At 40.9% G+C, this 24,379-nt stretch overlaps 3 protein-coding genes across 4 annotated transcripts in view; all 3 read right to left on the reverse strand.

The window, feature by feature from the left end:
- Window positions 1-7,533, reverse strand: part of LOC109475363 — a 65,087-nt gene extending 57,554 nt beyond the window's left edge. The window contains exons 1-2 of the mRNA XM_019775973.1: window positions 7,437-7,533; window positions 6,177-6,285 (exon numbers count right to left, since the gene is read on the reverse strand). Coding sequence (XP_019631532.1) covers window positions 6,177-6,184 — 8 coding nt within the window. The 5' untranslated portion in view covers window positions 6,185-6,285; window positions 7,437-7,533. The remainder of the gene's footprint in view (window positions 1-6,176; window positions 6,286-7,436) is intronic.
- Window positions 7,534-9,416: 1,883 nt separating this feature from the next.
- LOC109475364 lies at window positions 9,417-20,440 on the reverse strand. Its single transcript, XM_019775974.1, has 17 exons — window positions 20,395-20,440; window positions 19,384-19,794; window positions 18,234-18,433; window positions 18,071-18,122; window positions 17,458-17,847; window positions 16,604-16,720; window positions 15,654-15,912; window positions 15,243-15,394; window positions 14,520-14,741; window positions 13,648-13,836; window positions 13,294-13,421; window positions 12,988-13,032; window positions 12,542-12,651; window positions 11,809-11,996; window positions 10,597-10,914; window positions 10,068-10,200; window positions 9,417-9,768 (listed from the first exon to the last, which is right to left on the reverse strand). Exons 1-17 carry the CDS (start codon window positions 20,438-20,440, stop codon window positions 9,417-9,419), a joined length of 3,312 nt encoding a protein of 1,103 aa, XP_019631533.1.
- Window positions 20,441-21,586: 1,146 nt separating this feature from the next.
- LOC109475369 overlaps window positions 21,587-24,379 on the reverse strand; it is a 7,319-nt gene continuing 4,526 nt past the window's right edge. For both annotated transcript variants that reach the window (XM_019775977.1, XM_019775979.1), the window contains one exon: window positions 21,587-22,815. In XM_019775977.1, coding sequence (XP_019631536.1) covers window positions 22,111-22,815 — 705 coding nt within the window. In that variant the 3' untranslated portion in view covers window positions 21,587-22,110. The remainder of the gene's footprint in view (window positions 22,816-24,379) is intronic.

A 24,379-nucleotide genomic window follows, 5' to 3' on the forward strand; every position in this document is an offset into this window, starting at 1 on the left:
GACATTGTCCATTCTAAATGAATGGAAGATTAGTACAAGCATATGGTTATTATCCATAAGAAAAGAAATGCAATAAGAATTCTAAATTCTTAGAACTGTTATACTGTAATATATTAGCAATAGCTTTAAAGTAATACTGTGTTTACGCTACCATACGTTGCAATACTTTTCGGTATTATAAATTTGAAATAGAAGGCATCATGAATGAGGAAAGTTTTGCATGATAGCATAGCATATCTCCCTCATGATCCCAAAGGATTCGCTTTCGTCCGACAATTAAAACCAGCATTGCAGATGTAGATATGGTAGATGCGGATTCTATAAGTTAAAACTACCTTTCTGAAAAAACGGGTCGAAGCCCAGGAAGTTATTGTGTAAGGCCACACCAAGTAAATTTTATGGATGACGTCCGCGCGCGCATTGATTTTGGCCTGTTCCTAGAAAAAAAAAGAAATTCCACTCCCTGTAACTATGACCAAAGAGTCATAACAGTGCCGCAATTTTGTCCATTGTTTCTGCAGGCCTGCAAAAATGTGATGAAAGAAACAGGACAGGACGACAACTGCTGTTCCACCTGATTTATTGCTGTTTTGATGATGAATGAAAGACTTCTTGCTTGTTACACTGTGTCACCTCATTCAATTTGTGTCCTAACAATTTGTCGTCTCTTAGTATATTTCTAATCTAGGCATCTTGTTTTTTTGGGCTCTTCTTGTTTTTTTTCGCCCTCTCGCATTAGATTTAGGGTCTCCAAAGGACGTCATCCATAAAATTTACTTGGTGTGGCCTAACACATGTAGGCTATGCTGTCCCCTAGCCCGTGCGTTTGTTGTTACACTGCTTTTTAGTGGGAAGTTTGCTGACAAGATGCGCGTTTTAATCCCGCGACAACCGGTACCACCCACAAGCCGACTGCTGTATCCAGTAACGTGCTTTATTCAGACTCATGAACAGGAAATGTATCCCCATAGCTTTTTGGTAAATATGATAATTTGTGACTCATCTACAGGCCTCGAAATTTACTTTTCTTCCTATTGCCCCAGCACTGTCCCAAAATAAATTTCAAATTTATGACTTCAACTTGAAGTGAACGTAATGTTGCTAATGTTCATTCCCAGGCGCACTATATTTGCAGTATAGAAAGGAAATATGGTGGATTTTTCCGGATCCAAAAGCCGGGACGTGTACCTGCTAAAGAAAAGAAGGGCTGACATTCTAATGTTGATCATTTTTCTACTGTCCCAAAAATGTCCAAAAATGTCTTTTTGGTTGTCCCAGCCTACATCTTATTGGTCAGTGGCCATTGGACCACCTTTAATTCTGTGCCATGATCTAATTTGTTTTTTTTGGGGGGGGGGGATGTTCAAAAACATTTTTATATTCCCGCCATTTTTAACTCCTAGCTTATCCTTCAATATACAAATGTAGTCATTTGCATTGAACACCCCACTAGGCTATCGGCTGCTTAGGTTGATATGAAATGCGATGTATATCAGGCGATACGGTCTGTTTCATTTCCAATTAAACTACACAGTCTTGTTATGTTTTCGCAGCATTTACATGCTAGCTTTGAGCACTGTATAAGCAAATCAGTTGGAATTGACTGAGGGAGATATGCCGCATTTGCTTTCAAATGTCACAATCTTGAGGAGCTGTCTGACGTCATTTTTAAACCAAATTAACTTGACATTTTTTCTCATTTCAGATTGCATCGGTTGAATATTTGCAAATCATATAACATCTCTTGGTGAGAAAGAAAGACCAAAATGCTTTGTAATTTACTCACTTGTTTAATCCAACCTTGTCTCGGCCTGTTGGTGATCGAAAATCCTGTCCCTGTACTTTTTGCCCGGATATCTGCGCAAAACGCAAAAACGCGCGAGGGGACAGCAATGAGCCTCGACTTTGTGCTGCCTCGTATCAAAATATTTCTTTCGCAAATGGCATGCTTTAAAAATTTGGCAGCGCCAATCTCCGTTTCCTTATAATTTGCCATTGAATCCCAAACTTCACAGTACGCACCTATATTGGTACTGTGTATTCAGCTTTTATGCAATTCCCATGACGTACTATTTACAAGTCTTTATAATTATAATTAAATTATCATTGTGGCCACAGCAAGTAAATTGTAGGGGTTACATATAAATATATAGTATATATATATAATAATTGTTTATTGATCGATCGATGAGTATAATCTCTAGAATGTGGCAGCACAACTAAGTAAGTAGCGCTGAATTGTATGCTAGTGTTTAAAAACAGAGAAACAAATATTGTGGATATATAGACAACCTAGAGTTCCCCGATCCCATACCTTCGCCAAATGATGTTAATCTTTATGACTGACAAAGTTTAGATTAGATTATTCCCCCCTGATTTAAGAAATAGGAACCTAATTTTCATGAATTATATCATTTTATCATAATCTCAACCAAAAGACAGTCTTATATTAACAAAGAATGCATTCTAGCATTTCCTAATAAATTATGCAAATGAGGTCCTGATTTGAATAAATTATGTTTAATGATGTTCACCTCAATTTAACTTTCAAATACCACAAGTATGGAATTCCAGGCAGTTATCATTACATAATTATAAAATTTTCTCACTAATTATGCAAATTAAGTCATTATTAACATAATCAATATCTTCCTGTGTTTCTCTCATTGTCAATTACCAATGTCACAAGCTTCAATTGTCCTATCATGGAATGCAGCTGATTTATAGAATTTCTCCATAAATTATGCAAATTTCATCCATATTTGCATAATTGTCACATCATTATATTAAGCATCACATAAGCTACCTACATACCAAAAATCACAGCGGCCCGTCAACCGGTTCTTAAGTTATCCCCTTTAGAATATTTTCAAGAATTTATCCCTGCAGTTCCAGAGCAAGCCGCTAGGCGGCCTAAACTCACGTCACTTCTTTCCCAGCACAAGAGCTACCTACCATCTAAATTTCATCACCATAGCATGTCTAGATCATGAGATATGAAAACCGGAAGTTCAGCTGCAGTACCATAATAAGCCGCTAGGGGGTCCAAAATCTAATCATTTTGAGGTCTCATCAAGACCTACCCACCTACCAAGTATCAAGACAATCCATCAAGGCCTTCTCAAGTTATCGTGTTTACAGACAGACACACACACACACACACACACACACAAACACACACATACACGAACGCCCCTGAAAACATAACCTTCTTGGCGAAGGTAATAAACAAGTGAGTATTTCACAGTTAACATATAGACAAGTAAATAAGTGAGTAAAATTGGCTTAACAATATTTACAATATCAACAAATAAGTTATCAATCTTCGTTTAGAGTCCAGATTTAATGCAATAGGGCAAATAAACAAGCCCCCCCCCCAAAAAAAAAGATTACTACATTTTCAAGTATTGAGATTATAAGCCTTCAGTTGTTAAAGAAGAATTTATGCGACAAAACATGATATCACAACCATTATGTTATACATTTGCAATTTGATAGCATCTCCTGTCCTTGTAGATTGTAGGGAATAATGTAGAAAATATTATTCATACGTGATGAAACACCTTAGACTGTAGACTAACAATATGTGTTTTTTTTTCTACACAATCAGGCGAAAATCAATGCGCGCTAATGCCATCCATAACAATTTTTGTTGTGGCTTGAATTATTTAAAAAAAAAACAGATGCATAAGTTGCTTCTTCATTTACCAATCGTCACCTAAAGTGCCTACTGTTTTTCATTACTAGCGCAGTTTTTAAAGAAAGATGAAGATTTTATAAGGCCATTCCACAATTGACGTTTTGCCTAAACCTATTCCATTTCACAATGACTTTATTTGTACACAGAAAAGAAATGCGTGACTACATGTAGCTCGAAATCAAAACCTATGTCTTATGTTTTATGAATTGGACAATTTCAGATGGTCAGAGGGTCGAGAGCTAAGCCAATGTTATTCCTTCATTAATTGCATTCAATTGGCAGTAGACTATACTACTGTAAATTGATGTAAGTTCAGACAAGGACTAATGGGTAGGGTGGGGGAACTGCAATTTGTGGATTTCATGGCCAAACCAAACGTTGAAATAGAATATGGAACATGCATTCCTTATGCAGTGAGATAGGATTTTGAGGGCTCCAACAAAAGCTAGATAATTATGGTTTTAGGGGAAATGCTACATAATGGTTTAAGATAAATCTTTACGGAAAAGGGGCACGTTCAAAAAGTGATAAAAAGCTATAAGTTTACTCAAAGAGTCTTTTTCAGATGCCCACCCATGTTTAAGTGTCAACGCGTGAGTCACATATTTGGAATGTTGTCCTTTCACTTTCAAAGGTCAGCCTTAAGTTCTACAATTTTCAAAGTGCCACTGAGTATGGTCCTCTTTGCATGCCTATAATGCTAATTCAACTTGATCCCTGTATTCAGGTACTACCTGACATTTGATCTGTCTATGCAAGTAGCATTTAACCATGTCTATGTTTACCCAATTCTCTAAGGCTTTCGGATTTTTTCTTCGTTAAGTGTCCTGTGTTGTTTCATACCCTAACAGTTAGGTAGGGTTTTTAAGAAGCTATTATTTGAATATGATATAGAAATGCATGTAAAAAATATAATTCTGAAGTTGTATTATGTAAAATCGTTCAATAGTTAAAATAGCGTTGATGCAAGTTTTACATACACAAAAAACAACAGAGCTTCTATGTAGCGTATAACATAGACTTGTTTATATTTACCCTGTCCAAAATTAACTTTTGAAAACGTTGCCTAATTTAGGGATTTACTTTTTTTGGCACGATCTATGCAATGAAAATAATTAAAAATAGAAAAAAAGGCAGAAATCAACTTTAGTAACATTGAATTTCCAAACAAATAAAATCAACCATTAAATAAGACATTAAGAAATACAAGTATATGAACATGTAACCATCTTTTTTTTTCCAAAATAAAACGTAATCCTCGATTTACCGTTACCTATTCAAATGCATTGTATAAATCGACAAATTCTCGAATGAGGGAAGTATCGTTGCATAGTGTGAATGGGTGAACAAAAAGGCAGTTCAGGTAGTAGATACATTTTGGGGCATAGACAAATGTCACCTATGAGGACACAACGTACTTAATTATATCTGAAAATGTACGTATTCACCGTCGCTTTATAATAGAAGAATATACATGTAGAGGTAGAGTATTGTTGTCAGTAACTTAGCTCTGAGTTTTTATGTAGTTCTTTTCACTGAAGTCCCTGTTAGTTTTATGTAGTTCTTTTCACTGAAGTCCCTCCACCTTGTTTCCTACCACATAACGTTGGTTAAAATCGGGCACCTGTACACCGTGTGCAGTCACCTGTACTGTTGTTTGTCATGCCTTACGGCTACTCATACTTCAGGGACAATACCAGGGTAAATACACTGCGTTCTTTCATGCACGCAACCAGACCTTCGCGCCAAAACAGCCCACGGATTTACTAATCTCCTAGCAGATCTTTTGGTGGCAGCTTAAATCCATATGTTTCCTAACTATGATTTTTTTTAAATATAATAAAGACACACAGGGACTAGCTACATAACTGATAGTCCGTAGTAATAAATATATTATGAAATATGACACACGACATACGTAAGCAGTCATTGTACGACATGTATACGAACGTTTTGCGACAGTCGTATTGTGTATGCGCTCTGATCTTGTGGCAATTTGGACGGCGAGTACGATCTTTCTGGATCACTCGATCAGGCAGGCACAAAGACATATTGTGAGACTCACACTCGACCAAGTTTTGTAATTTTTTTTTTTTAATTCCAACATGCAATCACCAGACGCGGTGACGGCACACTCAAGTTTTTCAACTTATATTAATGCCGCCACCAACACAGGGGACAAATACATGACAGGACAATACTCATTTACACCTGAGCTAAGTGAGGAAAGCCGTGTAAAGTGCCTTTCCCAAGGGCACAAGATCGGTGGCATGTCAGGACTCGAACCCGGGACTCTAAGTTCCGAGTCGCGTACACTGCCGCTACGCCACACGACCCCACACATGATTTTTGTTTGTTTTGTAATTTGCTGTTGCGTGCTACGTACTATACACACTTTGTAGTGTATAGGTAGCAGGAATGCGTTCTTAGTGTTATATCTATCATGAGAATTCTATAAATTCTGCAACAGATTTACCTTGGCATGTATGAAGTTCGACCAACCTTTGTTGTGAAGTGCTCTGCTGTGCTGCGAATGCTGGAAAACCAGTTGAGCTAGTGTCTGCGTTCCCAGCCTAAACGTAACCCTGCATGTAACAAGGGTAAACACTAACTCTCAGAATTGGCATGTCTTCTAGTCCGTGCTATTATTCAAGTTTTTTCGATGTAGAGTGTGGTTTCTTAAATATCACAATGGTGTGTAGGAATGGACACACTGTTGTGACACTTGTATACTTCCATGTCGTGTATGATTTTGAGCTGACGGCACCGCGACTTTCCACAATGAGTTTGGTCAACATTTTCGGTCTACAAATACTTCCTGTAGACTCGGTAACAGGCGCTGCGCTCCGAAATTTTATAGTAGTATCGTAGACAAGGATTTAAGGTACATTTTATGGTCTGGAAGTTCTTTCCTTGGCCTCAGTGTAAAAGGTGCAGCGAAGGGTAGTGTGTTTTTAGGCTATGGAAATCACAAAAACACGATCGAACACAGTTCGAGTTCTGAAAAGGGAGGGGACTTTGTGAAGTTGGTTCTAAATGGACTGTGTAGTAGTTATAATCTTGTTTTATCTGCGAAGTACCAGACCTTTTAACCTTAAAAACCAGTAACCTGTACTCTGTGCAGTCACCTGTATTGTTCTTTGTTATGCCTTACGGTAAGATATATTTCAGGAACGATGTCAAAGTAAAGACAGTGCATTCTTTCTTGTACGCTACCGGTCCTATGCCAAAAACAACTTGTGGAATACTGACACCTAAGCTATGCAAAACAAAATACACTTGTAGTAATTGTTTATCTTTAGGTAAAAGTAAAACTTGATGAAAGCATACCGTGACCGTGAAACAAGGTATCCAAACCTTAATGGCGAATTTTGAAACGTTAGTAGCCTACGAATGTGAAATCGTTGTTTACCGATATGTATACAACAGTTTTGCAACAGCTGAGTATGGCGAGTACGATTTTTGCTAGGCCATTCTATATCAGGGGAACACAAGGACGCGTTTGAACCGTACTGCACGCCTTTTTAATACATGTTAGGATTGACCCTGTTTCACAACTTACTGCTGCGTAACGACAAACACACCTAGCTACATGCATAGTGTCCGGACATTTCCGGCCTACGTACACTTCATACTAAAACAAGGGAACCACTGTACATTTACATGTATTCTTAGAGCGATAGCTATCATGAGAAACTCTTTAAACATCCTAAAGGATTCTGTAAAACAGATTTACCTCCTTGAAGGTGGAGTTTGGCGAGCCTTTTTGCGGAGTTGTGTGCTGCGTACTGCTTGAAAACCTGTTAAACTAGTGTCTGCGTTCGCAGCTTTGTCAGCTGGGCCTGACTAGGGGTTACTCGTACTTGACCATATGGGCGTGGCTTCCGGGAGGCATTTTTGGCGACGTGTCAGGGAGGAGCCTAATGGTACAGTATTGTGTGCAGTTTGCAAGAATTCTAGGAATGGTACAGGCATTTTGTCCGCAGGCATGCGGAATGTCCACAGACATTTATCTGACCCAGATCTATTCCCACATTCCTGGAACCCTTGAAAAAGACCTGCCTGCCCCGGATGGCCCTACTTTCTGTGACCCCGGGTCTCATTCACTATACACTCAGGGGAGGAATACACTGTATCTATATAGACTTAACAGGTACAAAGTATCCCTCAAAATCAAACTGTGCCCCCCCCCCCCAAAAAAAAAAACGTTCCGGTTAAGCTAGAAAAGCTCGTCCTAGAATGGGCACACATTTAGGTCATTAATGCTCTTTACGTTGTGCCACGTACATTTTAGTATTGCATATGCTGATTAAAACATATCACCCCGTAATCCATGACTGGGTCAATATGTAAAGTAAACCGGCGAAGTCACACAACGTTATGTTTTAGAATGCTACCTTTATAGTTCATTTTGTCAGATAGGAAATCTATGTACATACAGACGCATGCACAGTAAGTTGTATACATGAAACACAGTTATAACAGACGCTCAATTTTGCGTTACGTTTTATTCAAACTTCACGCTTTTGAACATTTTTCCTAAATATTAAGCATGCACACAAGAACAAAAAAAAAGCGTAACGTGAATCTGTTAAGTTTTTCACCCTCGTCATATCCTGGACTTAGACTACCTTTGGCTTACTGTACACTATTAATGCTTCGCTCACTCAGTCATTTCTTCGGGGTTAGGCCACACCGATTTAATTTTATGGATGACATCCCCTGAAGACCCCCAAACTAGTGCGCGCGGGCGAAAAAAATAAAAATCCGGCCAAAAATAAAAATGCTACAAAACCACAGGAATACAAACCTGGTATTGTGAATTTGGCGCATTACATAGCGACGTATACGACAGGCCGACACATGCTGGATTTTTGCGGAATATATGAATCGACACTGCTGTACGTATGTACTGAGTTCTTGAGTCTTGGAGCTTCGGTAGCCTGGCTGCCGTCAACCAGAGTTATCACCACCATGCACTACCCAGGCCTAAAGCCAGGCCAGAGCCTCGGAATACGTGATTCTTTTTTTTTTTTTTTTTTTGAGATCGGGCGAAAATCAATGCGCGCGTGGATGTCATCTATAAAATTAAATCGATGTGGCCTTATAGGAAACAACCGGGTTTTATGACACAATATACACCTCGGAATGGGTCATTAACCCTAGATTAGGTGACAGAGGAGTCGTGGATGAAACAAAAATGTTCAGATTTTACATTCAGTATTCTAGCTCCCTCATCTTAGACTTAAAGTGCAAAATATTTACAAAGTCATACTTAAAACGCCATTAAGGCCACCTATCGATCCTACAATAATGTAAAGAGTTAGTACATATATTAAATACACGTACATTCAAGAAATAACTCAAAAAGTTTCATAAGCTCAAAAACACACTATTATCCATGCTAACAAATCAATTTAAAATGTATGTTCTACCGTTGGGTTACTACTATATACATGTCGACTTTGATACGCTCAAAAGTCTCTGCACACATTTCACATTCTCACACTATAATATCCAATCCATAACAGTGAAAGATATAAGTTCTACCTTTAGGTTACTAGCTTACTAAAGTTGCCAAAGGACGAGGCCTTTAAGTAAGTCGACAGACGTTTTAAGTAAACGTCTGTCGACTCTGAATCTAAAAAGGGATAACATTGGACTCTAAGTATGTTTTAGGCCATGTGTACACAAATGCTGTGATTTAACACTACTTTTACTTGCCCAGGTACATGGTCATGGGCACTGCCACAGCAATGGCGATGACGTATATGAAAAGGCACAGCCTGTCCAGGACCTTGGTCAGCAGGGTGTAGTCAGACACCTCGGGCTCGCTCTTCGCCGCCCTGGTCAGCTCCTCCACGCCGCGGATCAGGTCACGGAAGCCGGCGACTTCCAGGCTCGCGGGCGGCGCGGGCGACACGGGAGGCTGGCGGGTTGTCTCACGGAGATTAGCCGGGCTTTCTACGTCCACCTCTGCCATGTCATCGGTCAGAAAGCCGTTCGGGCCAGTCTCATCATCTTCACCTGCAGCCTCCTTCACTGTCAGGTCTCCGAGCAGGAGGAACCTTTCATAATCATCAAAAAGAAGGAAGTCAAAATGATGATGATGCGAATGTTTCTCACTTATGTCTGCCATCATTTACCGTGATCTCAACTATTGCAAATATCTCTCTTTTAGAATCATATAGAATGTATAAACATAGACAGAGAGCCAATATATATGTTCTAATGTTTAATTACATGTTTACCTAATGTGCAATGAAAAAATATTAAATAAAACGTAGTCAACCAAAAATAATCAGGTTGAATTTCTCAAGATAAGAACTATTATCTTTATTGTAATATAATTATGAACTACACCTACTTCGCCATGTAGCAGAGAAAGAACGTCTTCGCCCTAGGAGACAGACTCCCCTCCCTGTCGTGGATGGTGATGACGATCATGGTGATGAAGAGGAAAACTCCCATCAGCGCCATCCACACGACAATCAGCGTGGCTGTATCATTCCATTTAGGAATGTTCCGGGAATATAAACAGTTACTCGAATGATCCAGGGATAGAAACAGTTACCAGAATGTTCCGGGAATATAAACAGTTACCGGAATGTTCCGGGAATATAAACAGTTACCCGAATGTTTCTGGAATATGAACAATTACTGAAATTTTCCATATCTTTAGTATAAATTGGTCACTGAAAAATTACACTGTTTGATCACGAACTCAACAGAGTTCAATAAGGCCCTGAGGAATGGGGCTAAAGGAACACGTGGGTAATAATTCAAGAACAAAGTTTTCCAGTTGCCAAAATACCGAAGGAATCGAATCTAAAACAATTTGTCGTTTGTTCACTAATAGTTGTCAACACAGTTATGTCATATCCACCATTACTCACCGAAAAACGGCAGCGCCCCCTTGACAGGCAGAACATCCGTGACAAACACGAGAGTCACGACCATAGAAAGGAGAATGGTCACTCCGAAGGAGATCCGGTCTCCCCTGTCGATGGGCATGACGAAGGTGATGGTCATCAGAACCACCAGGATGACGCAGGGTCCAACAGTAGTGGCGATGTGGAACAGCGGGATCCTCTCCAGCTGAACAGTGAAGCACGCCTCCGTGTTACCTTTTGAGAAGAACCTGTCCTTCCGATACCATTCGCCCTCCTGACGTGCAGTAGACAGGACGTTACAGAGACTTCCCTCTCGGCATTCTGTGTTCAACACATCATTCCAAAACAACAAATTATCACTGAGTGACACCAAACCGTACAGTGAACTTTAGTTAGATTTGCCAAAAGTAGAAACTTTAAGATACTGGTGACAAGCAACATAAAACATATAGATTACTTTCTTTGCTGACGTTCCAGCTACCTTCACAAGGGTTAACTACTTGTCATTTTGTGGCGTAACGACAGGGATGCGTCACCAAACGTAGATTTTATGGACTCTCGTCAAGTTTCAGAACACATCTTTGTTGTTAAAGACACGGCCTCTACTTTAGTAATCCAACTTATTTAATGTACAAAAACACAACTGGCATGATGAATCATATATAAAGGTTAATGTTATAAAACCGACTGTACAACGTTTATTTACTCATTTAATGACATGTGAAGCTAATGAACCTTTCCCAAAGACAAACACAGGCTTTTTCAATCTACCTATGTCATCTCCCGACTTCATATCTACGTGCTTAGGCCAATGTATATGTAGTGCATTACAAAAATTAGCTCCTGATTTGCATAATTGCCATTTGATTATGTCAAGCATCACTTCAACTACCTACATACCAAAAATTACGACAATACGTCAACCGGTTTTTGAGTTATCTTCCTTCAATTTTTTTTTCAACAAATACTCCTGCAGTTTCAGAATTAAAGTATTGTAACAGATAGCAACGTCTAACGCACATCATGTCATACGCCGTTTACGTTCATAATACTAGTAGTCAGTATTGCCATACATTGTACCATGTACAACTGTCGAGCAATAAAGTTCAGTCATCTATCAGATTATGGAATCAGAAATGGTCGATAAATTTAGGTTTCTTTTTCTTGGTGTCGGTGGAGAAACAGGAAACACAACAATTTCTTCCTAGGACTTACCGATGGTTTGCTCAGTTGCAGAGGATGCAGAAAAACAGATGGCGCATTCCATGGTGTCGGCAGGGAAGTAGAAGGGGTCTGCATCACACACGGTGGTGGTCAGGGTTTCTACCCTCCAGGTTATCTGGCCATTGCTGCTAACCCGGACCGGTACGTCCTTTCGTAGGCCTTGGTACAAAGGATCAGCGCTGGGGAGGAATCAACAGGGTTTCATCGCTTCTTTTTGATGTACACTCGAGTACATTAAACCCCGTCCTGACACCGCCCAAGGGAAGTAGCAGTTCCTACGGTTAAGCCTTACCATAGAAGCTACACTTTCCTCATTTACATAATAGTGACCCTTTTGATTTTTTGTCATCTTCAACTGCTTCAGTACCTTCATATGTGATTAGTTTTGTGCTCTTAGTTTATTTAGTGACGCTGAAGAAGAGTGAATGTCACTTGAAACGCCCGGACGTTATTTCCGTTATTTATCCAGTAGTAGAGTTTAATGTTTCTTTGAATATCATTTCCAACTATCCAACAACCCAAAGAAACAAGTCTCACCCCCCCCTCCCTAGTATCGTCACAAATATTGTTCATTTTCTTATATTGGGCTAAGGTAAAATCTTGAAATGTTTGGTACGACAAGATTCAAATTGCTTCTACCAGTGAAATGGTATCTGATATTGTTCATTATATCTTTAAAACAACTTAGCATGAGTCATTAAGAGTTGTACAAGAAACTACATACTTCCTCTTCAGAGTAAGTGTAGGGGTCCAGATGCTGCTGCCCGGGACGCTAAAACTCGAAATGTTGTGGTAGTACTTTGGATCCCAGCTCAGCCGGCTGTCCTGCCATGTCTGGGAAGATAATATATTGTTGTTAAGATTACAACTGACAGGATACGCACCAGAAGGCTCGGATGGTTTGGGCATGTGATGCGAAGACCGACAAACACCTAGGTGGAAAGATCAGATCCAGAGTGACACAGGGATTACTTTAAGTGTAGCTGAGGCTATCGCTCTTGACAGAACTGGTTGGAGGAACCTGACGGAGGGGAGCAAGGGGCCAGTACCTGGCCTGGGCACTTAGGCAGGTAGGCAGGAAAAGTCATGAAAGCGTTTTAATGCTCTTAAAGACAAATTTATGGCATAATTTCTTTAGCGCCTAGAAATTTTATAACCCTGTCAACTTACGAAGTCGATGACTAAAGAGGCAACCAGCAGCTCCTTCTTTTCCTCCTGGAAGAAAAGTTACAGCATCTGTTTTATGACGTTCATGAGTTGTATATTTTGTCATAAACCAAAAGTATGTGAAATGTGTTACAGATACTGAAACTTCATCATCATCGCTACATTCCAATAAATAACATTAGGGTTGGTCGTCATTGTCCTCCGTAATGTCTTGTGTTTTTTTTCTGCCCGTTGCACCCCTTCCCAACCATAGAGCATGTCTGCAAGACCCCACTGGGCTGTCCCTCTTCAAGTCATACTAAAACTTACCAAGTCCACGATCAGTTCTATAGATCCGTTAAAGCTGATTACGGGCTGGGTATGGTTCTCCGTCTCGGGTGCCAGGTTTGGACTGTACACAACGAGTACGTCCTCTTCCAGCCTACCCTTGATATTCACTGAGAAGAAAGAACAAGACTAACGTTAGGAAGACATCTACAGCAACGAAGTAAACTGTAAGCTTTCAGATAGATTGGCAGTTTAAAAATCATGAAAAAAAATTTATTAGTTGATTCGATTTGATATGTTTTGAATACTATATTCAATTGAAATTGCTGTTCTGAACTGCATTAACTGTACAAAGTGCAAAATTAACTAACTAACTTAAACCACCATCATAATCACCTGTACAACTGGGCTTGTCATATTGCCAGATGCCTCCTTCATTGCATCTCACTTCGCTGGTATACCCGAACTTGAGGGAATACCCCTCGTTGCAGGTGAAGGCGACTCTTTCTCCCACGTAGTAGAACCTCTTCACAGGGCTTCTGCTGCCGTAGTTTGGAGGTCCCATGTCCCAGCAGCCGTCTGCATCTGGGTGTTATAAGTTAATAAAAAAATGTACAGTGGTCAGGTAATGCAGCCATCCTTATATGGCAAGAATTCATGCAAAGTGTTGGACTTGTACTATGATAATAATGATGATAAATAACGGTCAACTGGCCAAATATTACCCGTGCAATCGCAGCCCTCTACAGTGCTGAATTGATGCAGGGTGTACAATCGGGTTACAATCACATACGAATTAATTTAACAATGATAATAACAAATAATTACATAATACACATGATGGATATAAGCCATAACATATTTGCTCCACCAAACGTATTGTGGAACTGTCGCAGGTTTCCCCAACCGAATTTATGTACAAATTCACACCTGGGTGAAAGATTGACAAAGGGGACCTAAAGATATATCTTGCGACCGTACTGCACACAGTCCGCATAGATACCATATGGTCAGGAGCAAAGGACCAACTTCTGGACTGAACAGGTAAGTAGACAGGCATGTAGGAATAATGGTAAAAATGGTCACTGTATCATTTGTTTAGTAGCTGCGTGATAGAATATTCCCTCTTGCGTAAAAATGAAAGCTGAACTAAAAACATAGACGCATGCATGATCTGAGAGGAAAGTCTGTGTATTTGGTAACACAGTTGGGTGCTAGGAACATGGAATGGTTCACAATATTTCCGCCATCTTGACATGACAACTTACTGCACGGAATGACGTCACATTCCTGCTGGCTGCCATCTTCCAGCAGACAAAATGGCCGCTCCAGACCGGCAGGGTTACGGCAGTAGTTGTTGTTTATGTCGGCCCAGGGGTACTCGATCCTGTAGAAGTCAGCCTGCGCAGCGGACCAGTTCACACACCCTTCCCCGGATTTGGTGGTACTCCATGCACCACGGTAGTTCATGCCGTTACCGTGGAAGCAAACTGTGGAAGAGAAACGGTCATATATGAGCAATTTATCCTATTAATGTACGAAATGACGCATCTCTTCTGTTATGAATATGAGCCAAACTCACCAAAGCTGTCATATCTGTAACATGTAGCGTTGCATGCAATTACAGCATAAGCAGGACACGTTTAAACATTTGATGTCATGCAAAAACGAATGTACAGTAGACAAACTATGTAATAAGAGAGAAGAAAGGGCAACTAGTAGTAGATAATAGGTAGTATATAGTATTGTTATTATATAAAGTCTCCTAGCACTAAGCATTAGAATGTAGCGTTTCAGTATGCAATACTATTTTTATCCTCTCGATCACATTTGGTCACATCTGTGCATTTAGCCCACCTGGAAAATAACATGCAAAAAAGATTCATATCAGTATAATAATGTTATAATACGTGTAGGGAATGGTAAATTTTGAATGGCACATAACAATATCAGCTGCTACTTCTCGTGGAAAGTAAGAGATTAACCCTTACCTTCGTTGTTCCTCTTTTCTGGTTCAGGGTTCCAACAGCGGTGTTGTGGTGGCGGAAACAAGTCACATGTAGGGAACCGGCTCTTTATTTCTGCATCAGCCATGTTCAGGACTTCCTCACACCACGATCGGCACGGTAGCAGTGTTGTGTTTCTACAAAACATAGGCATAGTTAGAACCGACCGACAGAAGGACATTTTTCATAACTTGATGTTCGTTACCGTCCACCATCAACAAAACTCTAAAACAAAAGAAGAAATCAATGAAATCTAAGCGCAAACGTTTATGTCGCGAATTCGGAATGAATATACAGGTGGTAGCTACTAATTTCTAAAAATTCAACCCTGCAAGCAATGTAACTTTATGTAAAGATCAAAAATCATTTGAATCTATCCCCGCATGTTTGACTCACGCGCACGGGGTGGAGTTGTTTGCATGTAGAGACGAAGAGAAGTTAGTGATTTTCTCTTCGCAGACAAAACAACGCGGAAAGATGACTGTAGACGCAAACTCTTGGAACTCAGGATGTCGGCTCTTTGTGTCGTTGACCGAACTGAGCAGGTCCATGGCAGGGGAATTTCGTATCTCCTGAAACGTCGTCTGACCCAGCTGATTGGGCAGCATCGCCAGCCTGATGCCGAGGTTGAAATCCCCAGGAATCGGCAGGCACTCTGAAATTACAACAAGTGTGTGAGATATCGGCCGGCTTGATGAATAAATCCCCTCTTCTATATATTTATAACAATGGTATCATTTCACAATTTAGATCAGCTTGTTGTCACTCATGCTGAGGTCACACTTCCAACCCGGGCCCGGCCGGGCTGTTTTGATTAACGACAAATCAACAATTGATATCAATAATGCACGCAAATAGTTCCCATCATTATTTTATCAACTTCCTTATGTTCTCTCGTCTTTTTGTATCACGCTTTTTGTCCTATAAGATTTCCCGACCGGAAATGTGACCACAGCATTAGCCGCGGTGCATTCCGATCATCCATGGGGCTTGTTAGCCCCGTATCGAATCGGAATGCACTGACAAAATATTAAAAAAATTATTCTTTCAGAAATCTGCCCAACGTGTAAATAAATTAGAAAAATGCTAGAAAATACAGTCTTCTTCATTGACCACATTTACTCAAAACAGAGAATGACCATTTTGGCATCACATGTCATCAACTATTTAATAAATTAACTGTTGTTTTATTTGTGTTCATCATTCTCTTCACCATTCTTCATTTAGTCCTACAGTCTACAGTCATTTAGTCTTAAGCAAGGTAAGAGAAGCACTGGTTGTGCAGGAAAAAAGAATCTCAATATTCTATATTCTACCAACGTGATGAAATCATTTTCGCAACTTACCACAACCGTCCTCGTCACTCCCGTCCGGACAGTCCGTCCTCCCGTCACACCGCCTCCAGGTCAGGGTGCAGGCATGTCCGTGTTCGCACCGGAAGTACCCGAGGGGGCATTGGACCGCTGTGTAAGGGATCAGTCTGTTAGAGGGACATCATGTAACATTTATGTCAAACTAAGATTGAAATATTTCAAATTAAAAAAAATCCCCGTGTGTATGCGATTCGCTTGCAGTCTACTTTTCAAAATATCTGTGAAATTATGTCACATTTCTGACATTTATTTTTTTTTTGGCTAAAACATCCTATACGAGGCCTTATTTAGTTTGCAATACCATCACAGACTACAAAAATTAGTGTAAACTTTGCTAACAGCTGTGTTTTTAACTTTTCAAATTTACACTTATAAGGCGTCATATTTTGGCACTTTTTGCAATGGACTAGGGTTGGTATTTAACTTACTTTGTTAAGAAATAAGGGACGTTACTTTTGTATCGTCCTAATGTAAGATCAAAACATGCAACTTTAAATGCGTCCCTATTTCGATTATGATCCATCGGCAATAAAGCATGGGTGTTTTGAACCAGGCAATACTGTAAAGTTTGAAAAGACCAAAAAGTGTAAAGAAGTTGACACATTTCGTTCTGATTCACACTAATTTGCACCGAGAGAGGCACATCGAAACTTTTAAACCTGGCGTATAATTATACATGTATAAAGGCCTAGGGTTCCTTCATTTTATTCATCTTCTCTCTTCCACCAGGGCAAAAGCGTAACAATGAAGCATGATAACGTATAGACGTCTTATCATAAGTAATAAAAACGTAATTATGTGTAACCATACAACGCTAGATGGCATACCCTCATTCAGCTGGCAGATGAACTTGTGAGCAGACGAGCACGGCGCGTCGTTCCATCCGGTCCCGAAGTGGTTTACACATTGTTCTCCTCCGTTGTTGTCAGGTTCACCCGGCTGCCATCCAGTCCAGTCTGCGGTTGGGCTGTATGGAGTCCCATCTTCCCACGCCCACCCTTCCTCTCCGTTCTGATTGTTCAGGCCGAACCAGAAAGGAGAGTTGGGATCCACGGCGTTCTTGAGTTCCATCAAGAAGTTGTCCACCTCTCTGTCCTTCGGCATGGCGAGGAGTCCCCCGTCCGCTGCACACACCTGTCTGGCCTGACTGTAGGTCTTGTCTTGGTTGTGTGCCTTGAAGCATGAAGCGTTGTGTGCGGTGTAGCCAGGTGGACACTCTACAAAAACATGACATTCTTCAAACTTCATAGAAAAAAAAATTCATGTCGCGTGACACCGTCAATGTTATAAGCGACTTTAAAGCCCTCAACAAGAAACAAAAAGCTCAATCGCAAGGTTTGAAGCCTTATCCCTGGAAAGGGTCATGACCGAAGCTTCAGGGGCACTAAAGGGACTAAAGGTTGAAGTTGAGTAGAAAGCTAAAGAAAGATTACTTCCTACCAGAGGATGGTATGCTGATCGTGCTTCGCTCCACAGTCGTACTTGCGGGGGCCTGTGGGGTGCTGTTCTCCACGGTCGTACTTGCGGGGGCCTGTGGGGTGCTGTTCTCCACAGTCGTACTTGCGGGGGCCTGTGGGGTGCTGTTCTCCACAGTCGTACTTGCGGGGACCTTTGGGGTGCTGTTCTCCACAGTCGCACTTGTTGGGGCCTGTGGGGTGCTGTACTCTACAGTCGTACTTGCGATGGCATTTAAAGTGCTGTACTCCACAGTCGTACTTGTGGTGGTCTGAGGGATGATGTTCTCCGCAGTCGTACTTGTTGGGGCATGTGGGGTGCTGTTCTCCACAGTCGTTGTAGGGATTACTGCATCGCGATAACAGAAAATAGGTGAAAACCACAATGCGGCCAATGCATTTTACATCTCCCAATGGAAGCGTCACAGTCGACCCGGTAATGATGTTAACTTGAAGAATGATTTCTTTATAAACATCAGCGACCAGCAGGAACGTCTCATTGGTGTTATGGGTGCCAGGGTTTCCTAACAGGTGAGAAAATGTAACAACTATTTAAAAGAAAAACCCTTTAACTCTTTCTAATTTTCCAGAATTTCATCCACTGCCGAGAGTAGCCAACGAGAAAACAGGGCGATCTCATTTAGTGATCAGTTACAAATTTTCACATGATCTAAAGAAGTACATATCCCCCCACCCCATCGCAAGCCCCCCCCCCAAAAAAAATAGAGCTAATATCTGTATTTAACTTTGTTACATCTTTAGTTGTAGAAGACCATACAAAAGTCCCTGTCATTATGATATTAAAATGAGGTCTTTGCTTGGGGAAAGTCAGCGCGTCTTAGGTACATAGAGCGCACAGGTGCACACAAACACCCCAAAAACAACAGCTTTAATTTTTCCTGAATGTTAAGATTAAAATACTAACATCCTACGCTGTATGAAATGCGCGCCATTAACCGAATTTGGAAACAGACATCGTACTGAACTAACTAATGGATTGCCTTTTCTCTCCGAAGTGACCTGGGCTTTATGGCCCTTTTTTAATAAGGAACAATGTCACTCCAAAAAACCTAGAATGTCCAGGACAAAGATACTGAAACCGGAAGAACAAAGGGCAGCCATCAGGAGGACCTAAACAACGATGATCTTTGTCTTTGATCCAACATCTCCAACACGTTATGCTGATAAAAAAAAGGGTGGAAAGAAAAATGGGCACAATGTATAGCAATGTGCGAAGCAACTCTTCTATTAAAAAAAAATTAAAAGTGCAAACGAAGATGTACATGTTTTTAAACTTACCTAATTGAGAGAGTTGACAGATGAACTTCCTGTCAGCCTCGGTACATGTTCCATCGTTCCATGTGTTACTGTGGGAATCGCTTTCGGTAAAGTACTCGGCACAATCTTCGTCACCTGCGTTGTTGGGTTCGCCTGGACCCCAAGCCCTGAAGTCGCCGAGAGGAACGTTATCGTCCCAAATCCAAACTCCCTCCTGGAGGACATCAGTCAGTCCAAAACGGAAGGGAGCGTTATTGTCGACGCCATTTTTCAGACCGATGAGGAACTCGTTGGTAGGGCTGTCTCGGGGTATGGCAAGGGTTCCCCTGTCTAAAGAACACCTACTGACTGCACCGTTGTAGGTTGTCCTGTTGTTGAAGGCCTTAAAGCATCGACGACTATGTTGATGGAAGACGTACCCATTTAGGCAACCTATTCCAGAACGAATAAGGTTATTATTTCAACTACACACTCTTGTGTTTGAAGCACTATGTAGACAATTTTAATTTTGATGTAAAATGGAAACAGTGAATAGTGTTAGTTTGGACGGAATGATTGCCGTTTGATTTCATGACGTTTTACCTGGCATATGTAATGTATCAATGACATAAAACTTGGTATAGACCTAAAAACGTTTTCAATGTACATGATTATGGCACGGAAATTGCAGACCAAAATGAACATGATATATCCGTGCCTTTTTTTCATATATGACGTTGGCCTAACGTATTGACCCAAAATACGTAATGTAGAAAACCAAAGACGTGACCTTTCAAAGTTTTAATATTATTTCCAACGATATAAGACGTCCCAAGCTCAGCCGGTAGCCATGTAGCTGAAAACATTGGACTAGAATACGTATCCCAGAAGTAAACATGTTAAGGGGACAGTGCGGTCGTATCGATAATATGGCGGCGTAAGTAAAAGGAGAGGCCGAAAACCACTCTCATTTTGCCTCTCATAAAGAGCAAATGGTGCTATTTAAGGTTTCAAAATCCAAAATTTCCCCGGGGAGCATGCCCCTCCCCATACATTGCGAGCGCCTGCGGCGCTCGTCTTGCGTCTTCGGCGTCTTCATGTGAAAGTTATGTGAAATGGGTTTGACTACAAAATGTGAAAAGATGTGAAGACATCTGGCATTCCGCGAAATGTAAAATTTATGTGATGTTCACGAAAACGCAAAATGTGAAAAAATGTGACATCAAATCACATTTTTGACATGTGAAATAAATGTGAAATTAATGTGATTCGTGATTACACAAGACCGGGAATCATGTGAGTTGACAGAATATGTAAAAGGTAAGTGTACTTGTGGGTCTTCTCCATTGAATGGGCTAATCATGATCATTTGTGGGGCAAGCGCGCGAATGTGTATTGTAAACAATACAGGCCTATTACCTTATTGTATGATGTGATTATTATCTATCATTCAGTACTAATCAACGAACAAAAGGTGTGAAAACCCCCTCCACTCCCTCTCGCGTGCCACTCTTATGTTGCTAATTATCCATTTTACAAGTGAAAGCGCCGAATATCGCGACACATTGATAGTTTGGCCAAGGCCAGTCAAGGCGTTTAAAACACTAAAGTAAAGAATCACATGTTTGAAACCCTTTGGTCCAGTTTGTAATGGCAGTCTGTACAAAATATCGTGTAAGCATCATGAAATACATCAAGTTAATGCTTTAAACTTATACAGTATCTTGAAGAATCGAATTAATGAGTCCCCAAGTCACTCGTTAGGACAAGTAAACAAATAAACTCGCAAACTCGTGCCAGATATTTCCGCCCCCGACCCGTTATTAATGGAATCCCTGGTATGCACCGAAAAAAGTACAAGATTAAAACTAGAATGGAGAGTTCAGCCTCCTTAATTTTTATTCACTAATTACAAGCAAGCGACACAAATCTGATGTTAAATAAGCAAGGACGTGTTCCATTTATTACGCCATAACAACAGAAGCGGGCATACCCCGTGTTTTCCTAACATGGACATGCTAAATGCCCCCCACAGTGACTTAGGGAAAATACAAAATAAAAAGATCAGGCGCAAAAAGATCAGGCGCAGTTAGTCATAGTCTTTTGAGACTGACTGACAGAGATGTATATATATACAATTCTCTATAAGTCATATTTACAATTCTAATCTTGACAAATGGCATTTCAATAAAAAGTATCCATACAACAGGTAACATTGGTAAAGTTAGTACACCACAGGCTCCGATTTCCAGCATGAATCTAAACCATCAATGTATCAGACTATCCAATCAGGATATACGTCACGAAAAGTAACAGACAACATTCCAAAATTGAAGTCTGAAAACAATTACATACTGATTACATAACTAATGTACACGAACAAACATAAACAACTTACACAAATCAGGAAATGCCACGTTAACAAACACTTATAAATTCTGACTTCCCTTGACTACAGGCTGCAATGTGAACTGTGATTGAAGCTAGGGGCAATTTCCAGAAAAATCGCATCAATACTAGCCAATAGTATGAATCTAGATTACATTTCACATTACAAGATTATAATCTGCATGCCTGGTGCCTGTATATACCATTCAAAACTCAGTTCCACAGTACCAAAACTGAGAAAAGTATATATTTTAGGGTAACCCACCATTATATATTACTGCAGAGCATGCACCTGGCAAACTAAAATTGCTGGTGGAGGTCTAATTTGGGGGGGAACAAGTATAAGGATTGTCGAAGTTTAAGATCCATAATGTATTAGGATCATCTGGATCCCGTGCCGTCACCAGTGGGTGAGATAGATACGACAATCTGCAGAAGGACGTGGCCGTCGCAGCTGCTCGTTGTCTGGTCGTATCCGATTGTAGCAGTCCCGACGCCGGGTCTCGGGTAGCAGTCGGGAACCAGGTGACGTTGGCAAGGAAACTTCCTCTCCCAAAAAGGATGTTTGAAGAAGAAATTCACCCTGCCAACATCAACCTGGGAGCGCATCTGCTGACCCTCCACCGCCACGTACGAAGACACAATAGAACCCGTCCTTGTCTCGGCATCTTTGCAGCGGTATTCGATACCAGGGTCTCTCACTGCGCGCAGGTACTTTATCCCGTGTGTAGAGGGCCCTGCCATTGCTTCACGCTCTTCAGTGCTGAGCTTGGGAGATGAGGAGGACCACTTGGTGAAAGGGATGGATGACTTGGATGGACTGTGGAGGTACTTGGCTCTAAGCTGTTTGCGGATGTTCTGGTATTTAGCAGTGTGCTTGATGTGGAAGTCTTCTAGCTGTATTGTTTGTTCTTTGGTGAGTTGGATGTGTTGTCCTGCCCCGGATACCTCTGTCTTACCCTCTCTCGGCCCTGGGTCCTCGTCCTCTTCGGCTTCAACCAACGCCATTTGCTGGGCGGTGGTCGTTGGCACGGCCCCTTCTGGCAGGAAGCCGGCTAGCGCCATGTACTGGACGAAGTCGTAAATCTGTGAATCAAAATAGAGTTTCATTATAAACATACTGTAAAACAATGTATTGCAAGCTTCTTTATTGTCTGTTGACCATGAGATTTAAACTACATTATATTTATGTATCTGTGTCTCTCTGAACCGCGACTCTTGGCGACAGCTTGTGAAAATCGCCGAGAACAGTCGCCAATCTGCTCTAATTTGTCACCTAAAATGGCGATTTCTTTAAAAATCGCTACACGCAAAATAATGTAAATCGGCGGCGCGAGATCATTGCAATGAAATCCAATTTGAATAATCTTAATCGTTGTGCGTTGTCGTTTCTTAGTTCATGGGTAACAATGCGATCACTACGTTATCTTGAAACCAATTTGAAGCAGAAGATAACAGTACTAGTATAACATTTCGGGCGCAACCATTCTGTTTATAAATGCTACGTATTTCACCCCCACGTCACACGTCACGAAAAAGACCCAAGGGAACATGACACCGGGACACCGAGATACGGTAGGAAAAATAGTAGCTTTACAGTGCGGGGAAAGACCGCTTTTACCTATACCCAGTATTTCATACGTGCAACATACGTTTAATAAGTTTTGAGACTTCCTTGTGACAAGCAGACCACACAAGATATCAATCGTCAATCTGGAGTAGCCAGCAAGACAACTATGCCGCCTCCCCTCTCCATAGCAATAATAGGACGTTCCATGACAAGAGTATGTCTTCTTCTTCGTTACTGCCCAGCACTACAGAGTAGTATTATTGGCAGTCGTTACGCAATATTGTTAGTAACAATTGTGCCCGGTACATAAAAAACAAAGGGAAAACAAGGATAACTGAGAAAGGAACATAAGACAACTGATTTTGTGTGTGCTAAAGACAGGACAAGTGCATTAGTGCGTTAGTAATATTTACATATATACAAGACATGATGGGGTGACTCAATGCAGCAGGGTCCTCGCCAGTTCAGATTTGAACTGGGCGAGAGACCCCGCCTCCACCGCACCAGGCTCAAGTTCGTTCCATTCCCTGATGGTACGGGGGAAGAACGAGAGCCTGTAGAAGTTGGTTCTGCTCGCGATGGCCTGCAATGTAAACCTACTGTCATCCATTCACGACCTTCCCCGAATCTGTTCCCGAGCAACAGCCGACTAACGTAATACGAAGAAAAAACCAGACAACTGTGATCGAACCTCCCTAACGCTTCACGAATGTCGAACGTTTGGCTAGCGTTCGGGCGACCAAATTCACGAATACGTGTACTACTATAACTATACATAATTCCACTGGAAGTTTGTCCCTTTGCCCGCCTTGCACATGAGACATGAATATTTAATAATGGCATTGTCTCGTCAAAACGCGCCAAAAAACAACCCTTTTTCCAGAGTGTTATCGTTTGTTTGTTTTTTACAAGGACTATTGTCGCTTGGTTTTTTGTTCCGGTTTTCTATAATTGGCTTCTTTCAAAGGGCAAGTACTAGAACTGGTGCAATATTGTATTATAAAACGGACAAAACTTAAATGTATGGCTTCAACATGCTCACATTCTTAGTGCGTTTTCTCCCTCAGAAAAGGCATTAAA

This window comes from Branchiostoma belcheri, unplaced genomic scaffold (assembly GCF_001625305.1).
Source record: "Branchiostoma belcheri isolate BF01 breed outbred unplaced genomic scaffold, Haploidv18h27 scaffold335, whole genome shotgun sequence".
NCBI lineage: Eukaryota > Metazoa > Chordata > Leptocardii > Amphioxiformes > Branchiostomatidae > Branchiostoma > Branchiostoma belcheri.

Coding starts and splice junctions, on each gene's coding strand:
- LOC109475364 (XM_019775974.1), bottom strand. CDS start 20,440: ATGAAGACGCCGAAGACGCAAGACGAGCGCCGCAGGCGCTCGCAAT. Junction 10,915..11,808: donor TGCAACTGAGCAAACCATCG/GTAAGTCCTAGG, acceptor TGTTGAACACAG/AATGCCGAGAGGGAAGTCTC. Junction 10,201..10,596: donor GGGGGCGCTGCCGTTTTTCG/GTGAGTAATGGT, acceptor GGAATGATACAG/CCACGCTGATTGTCGTGTGG.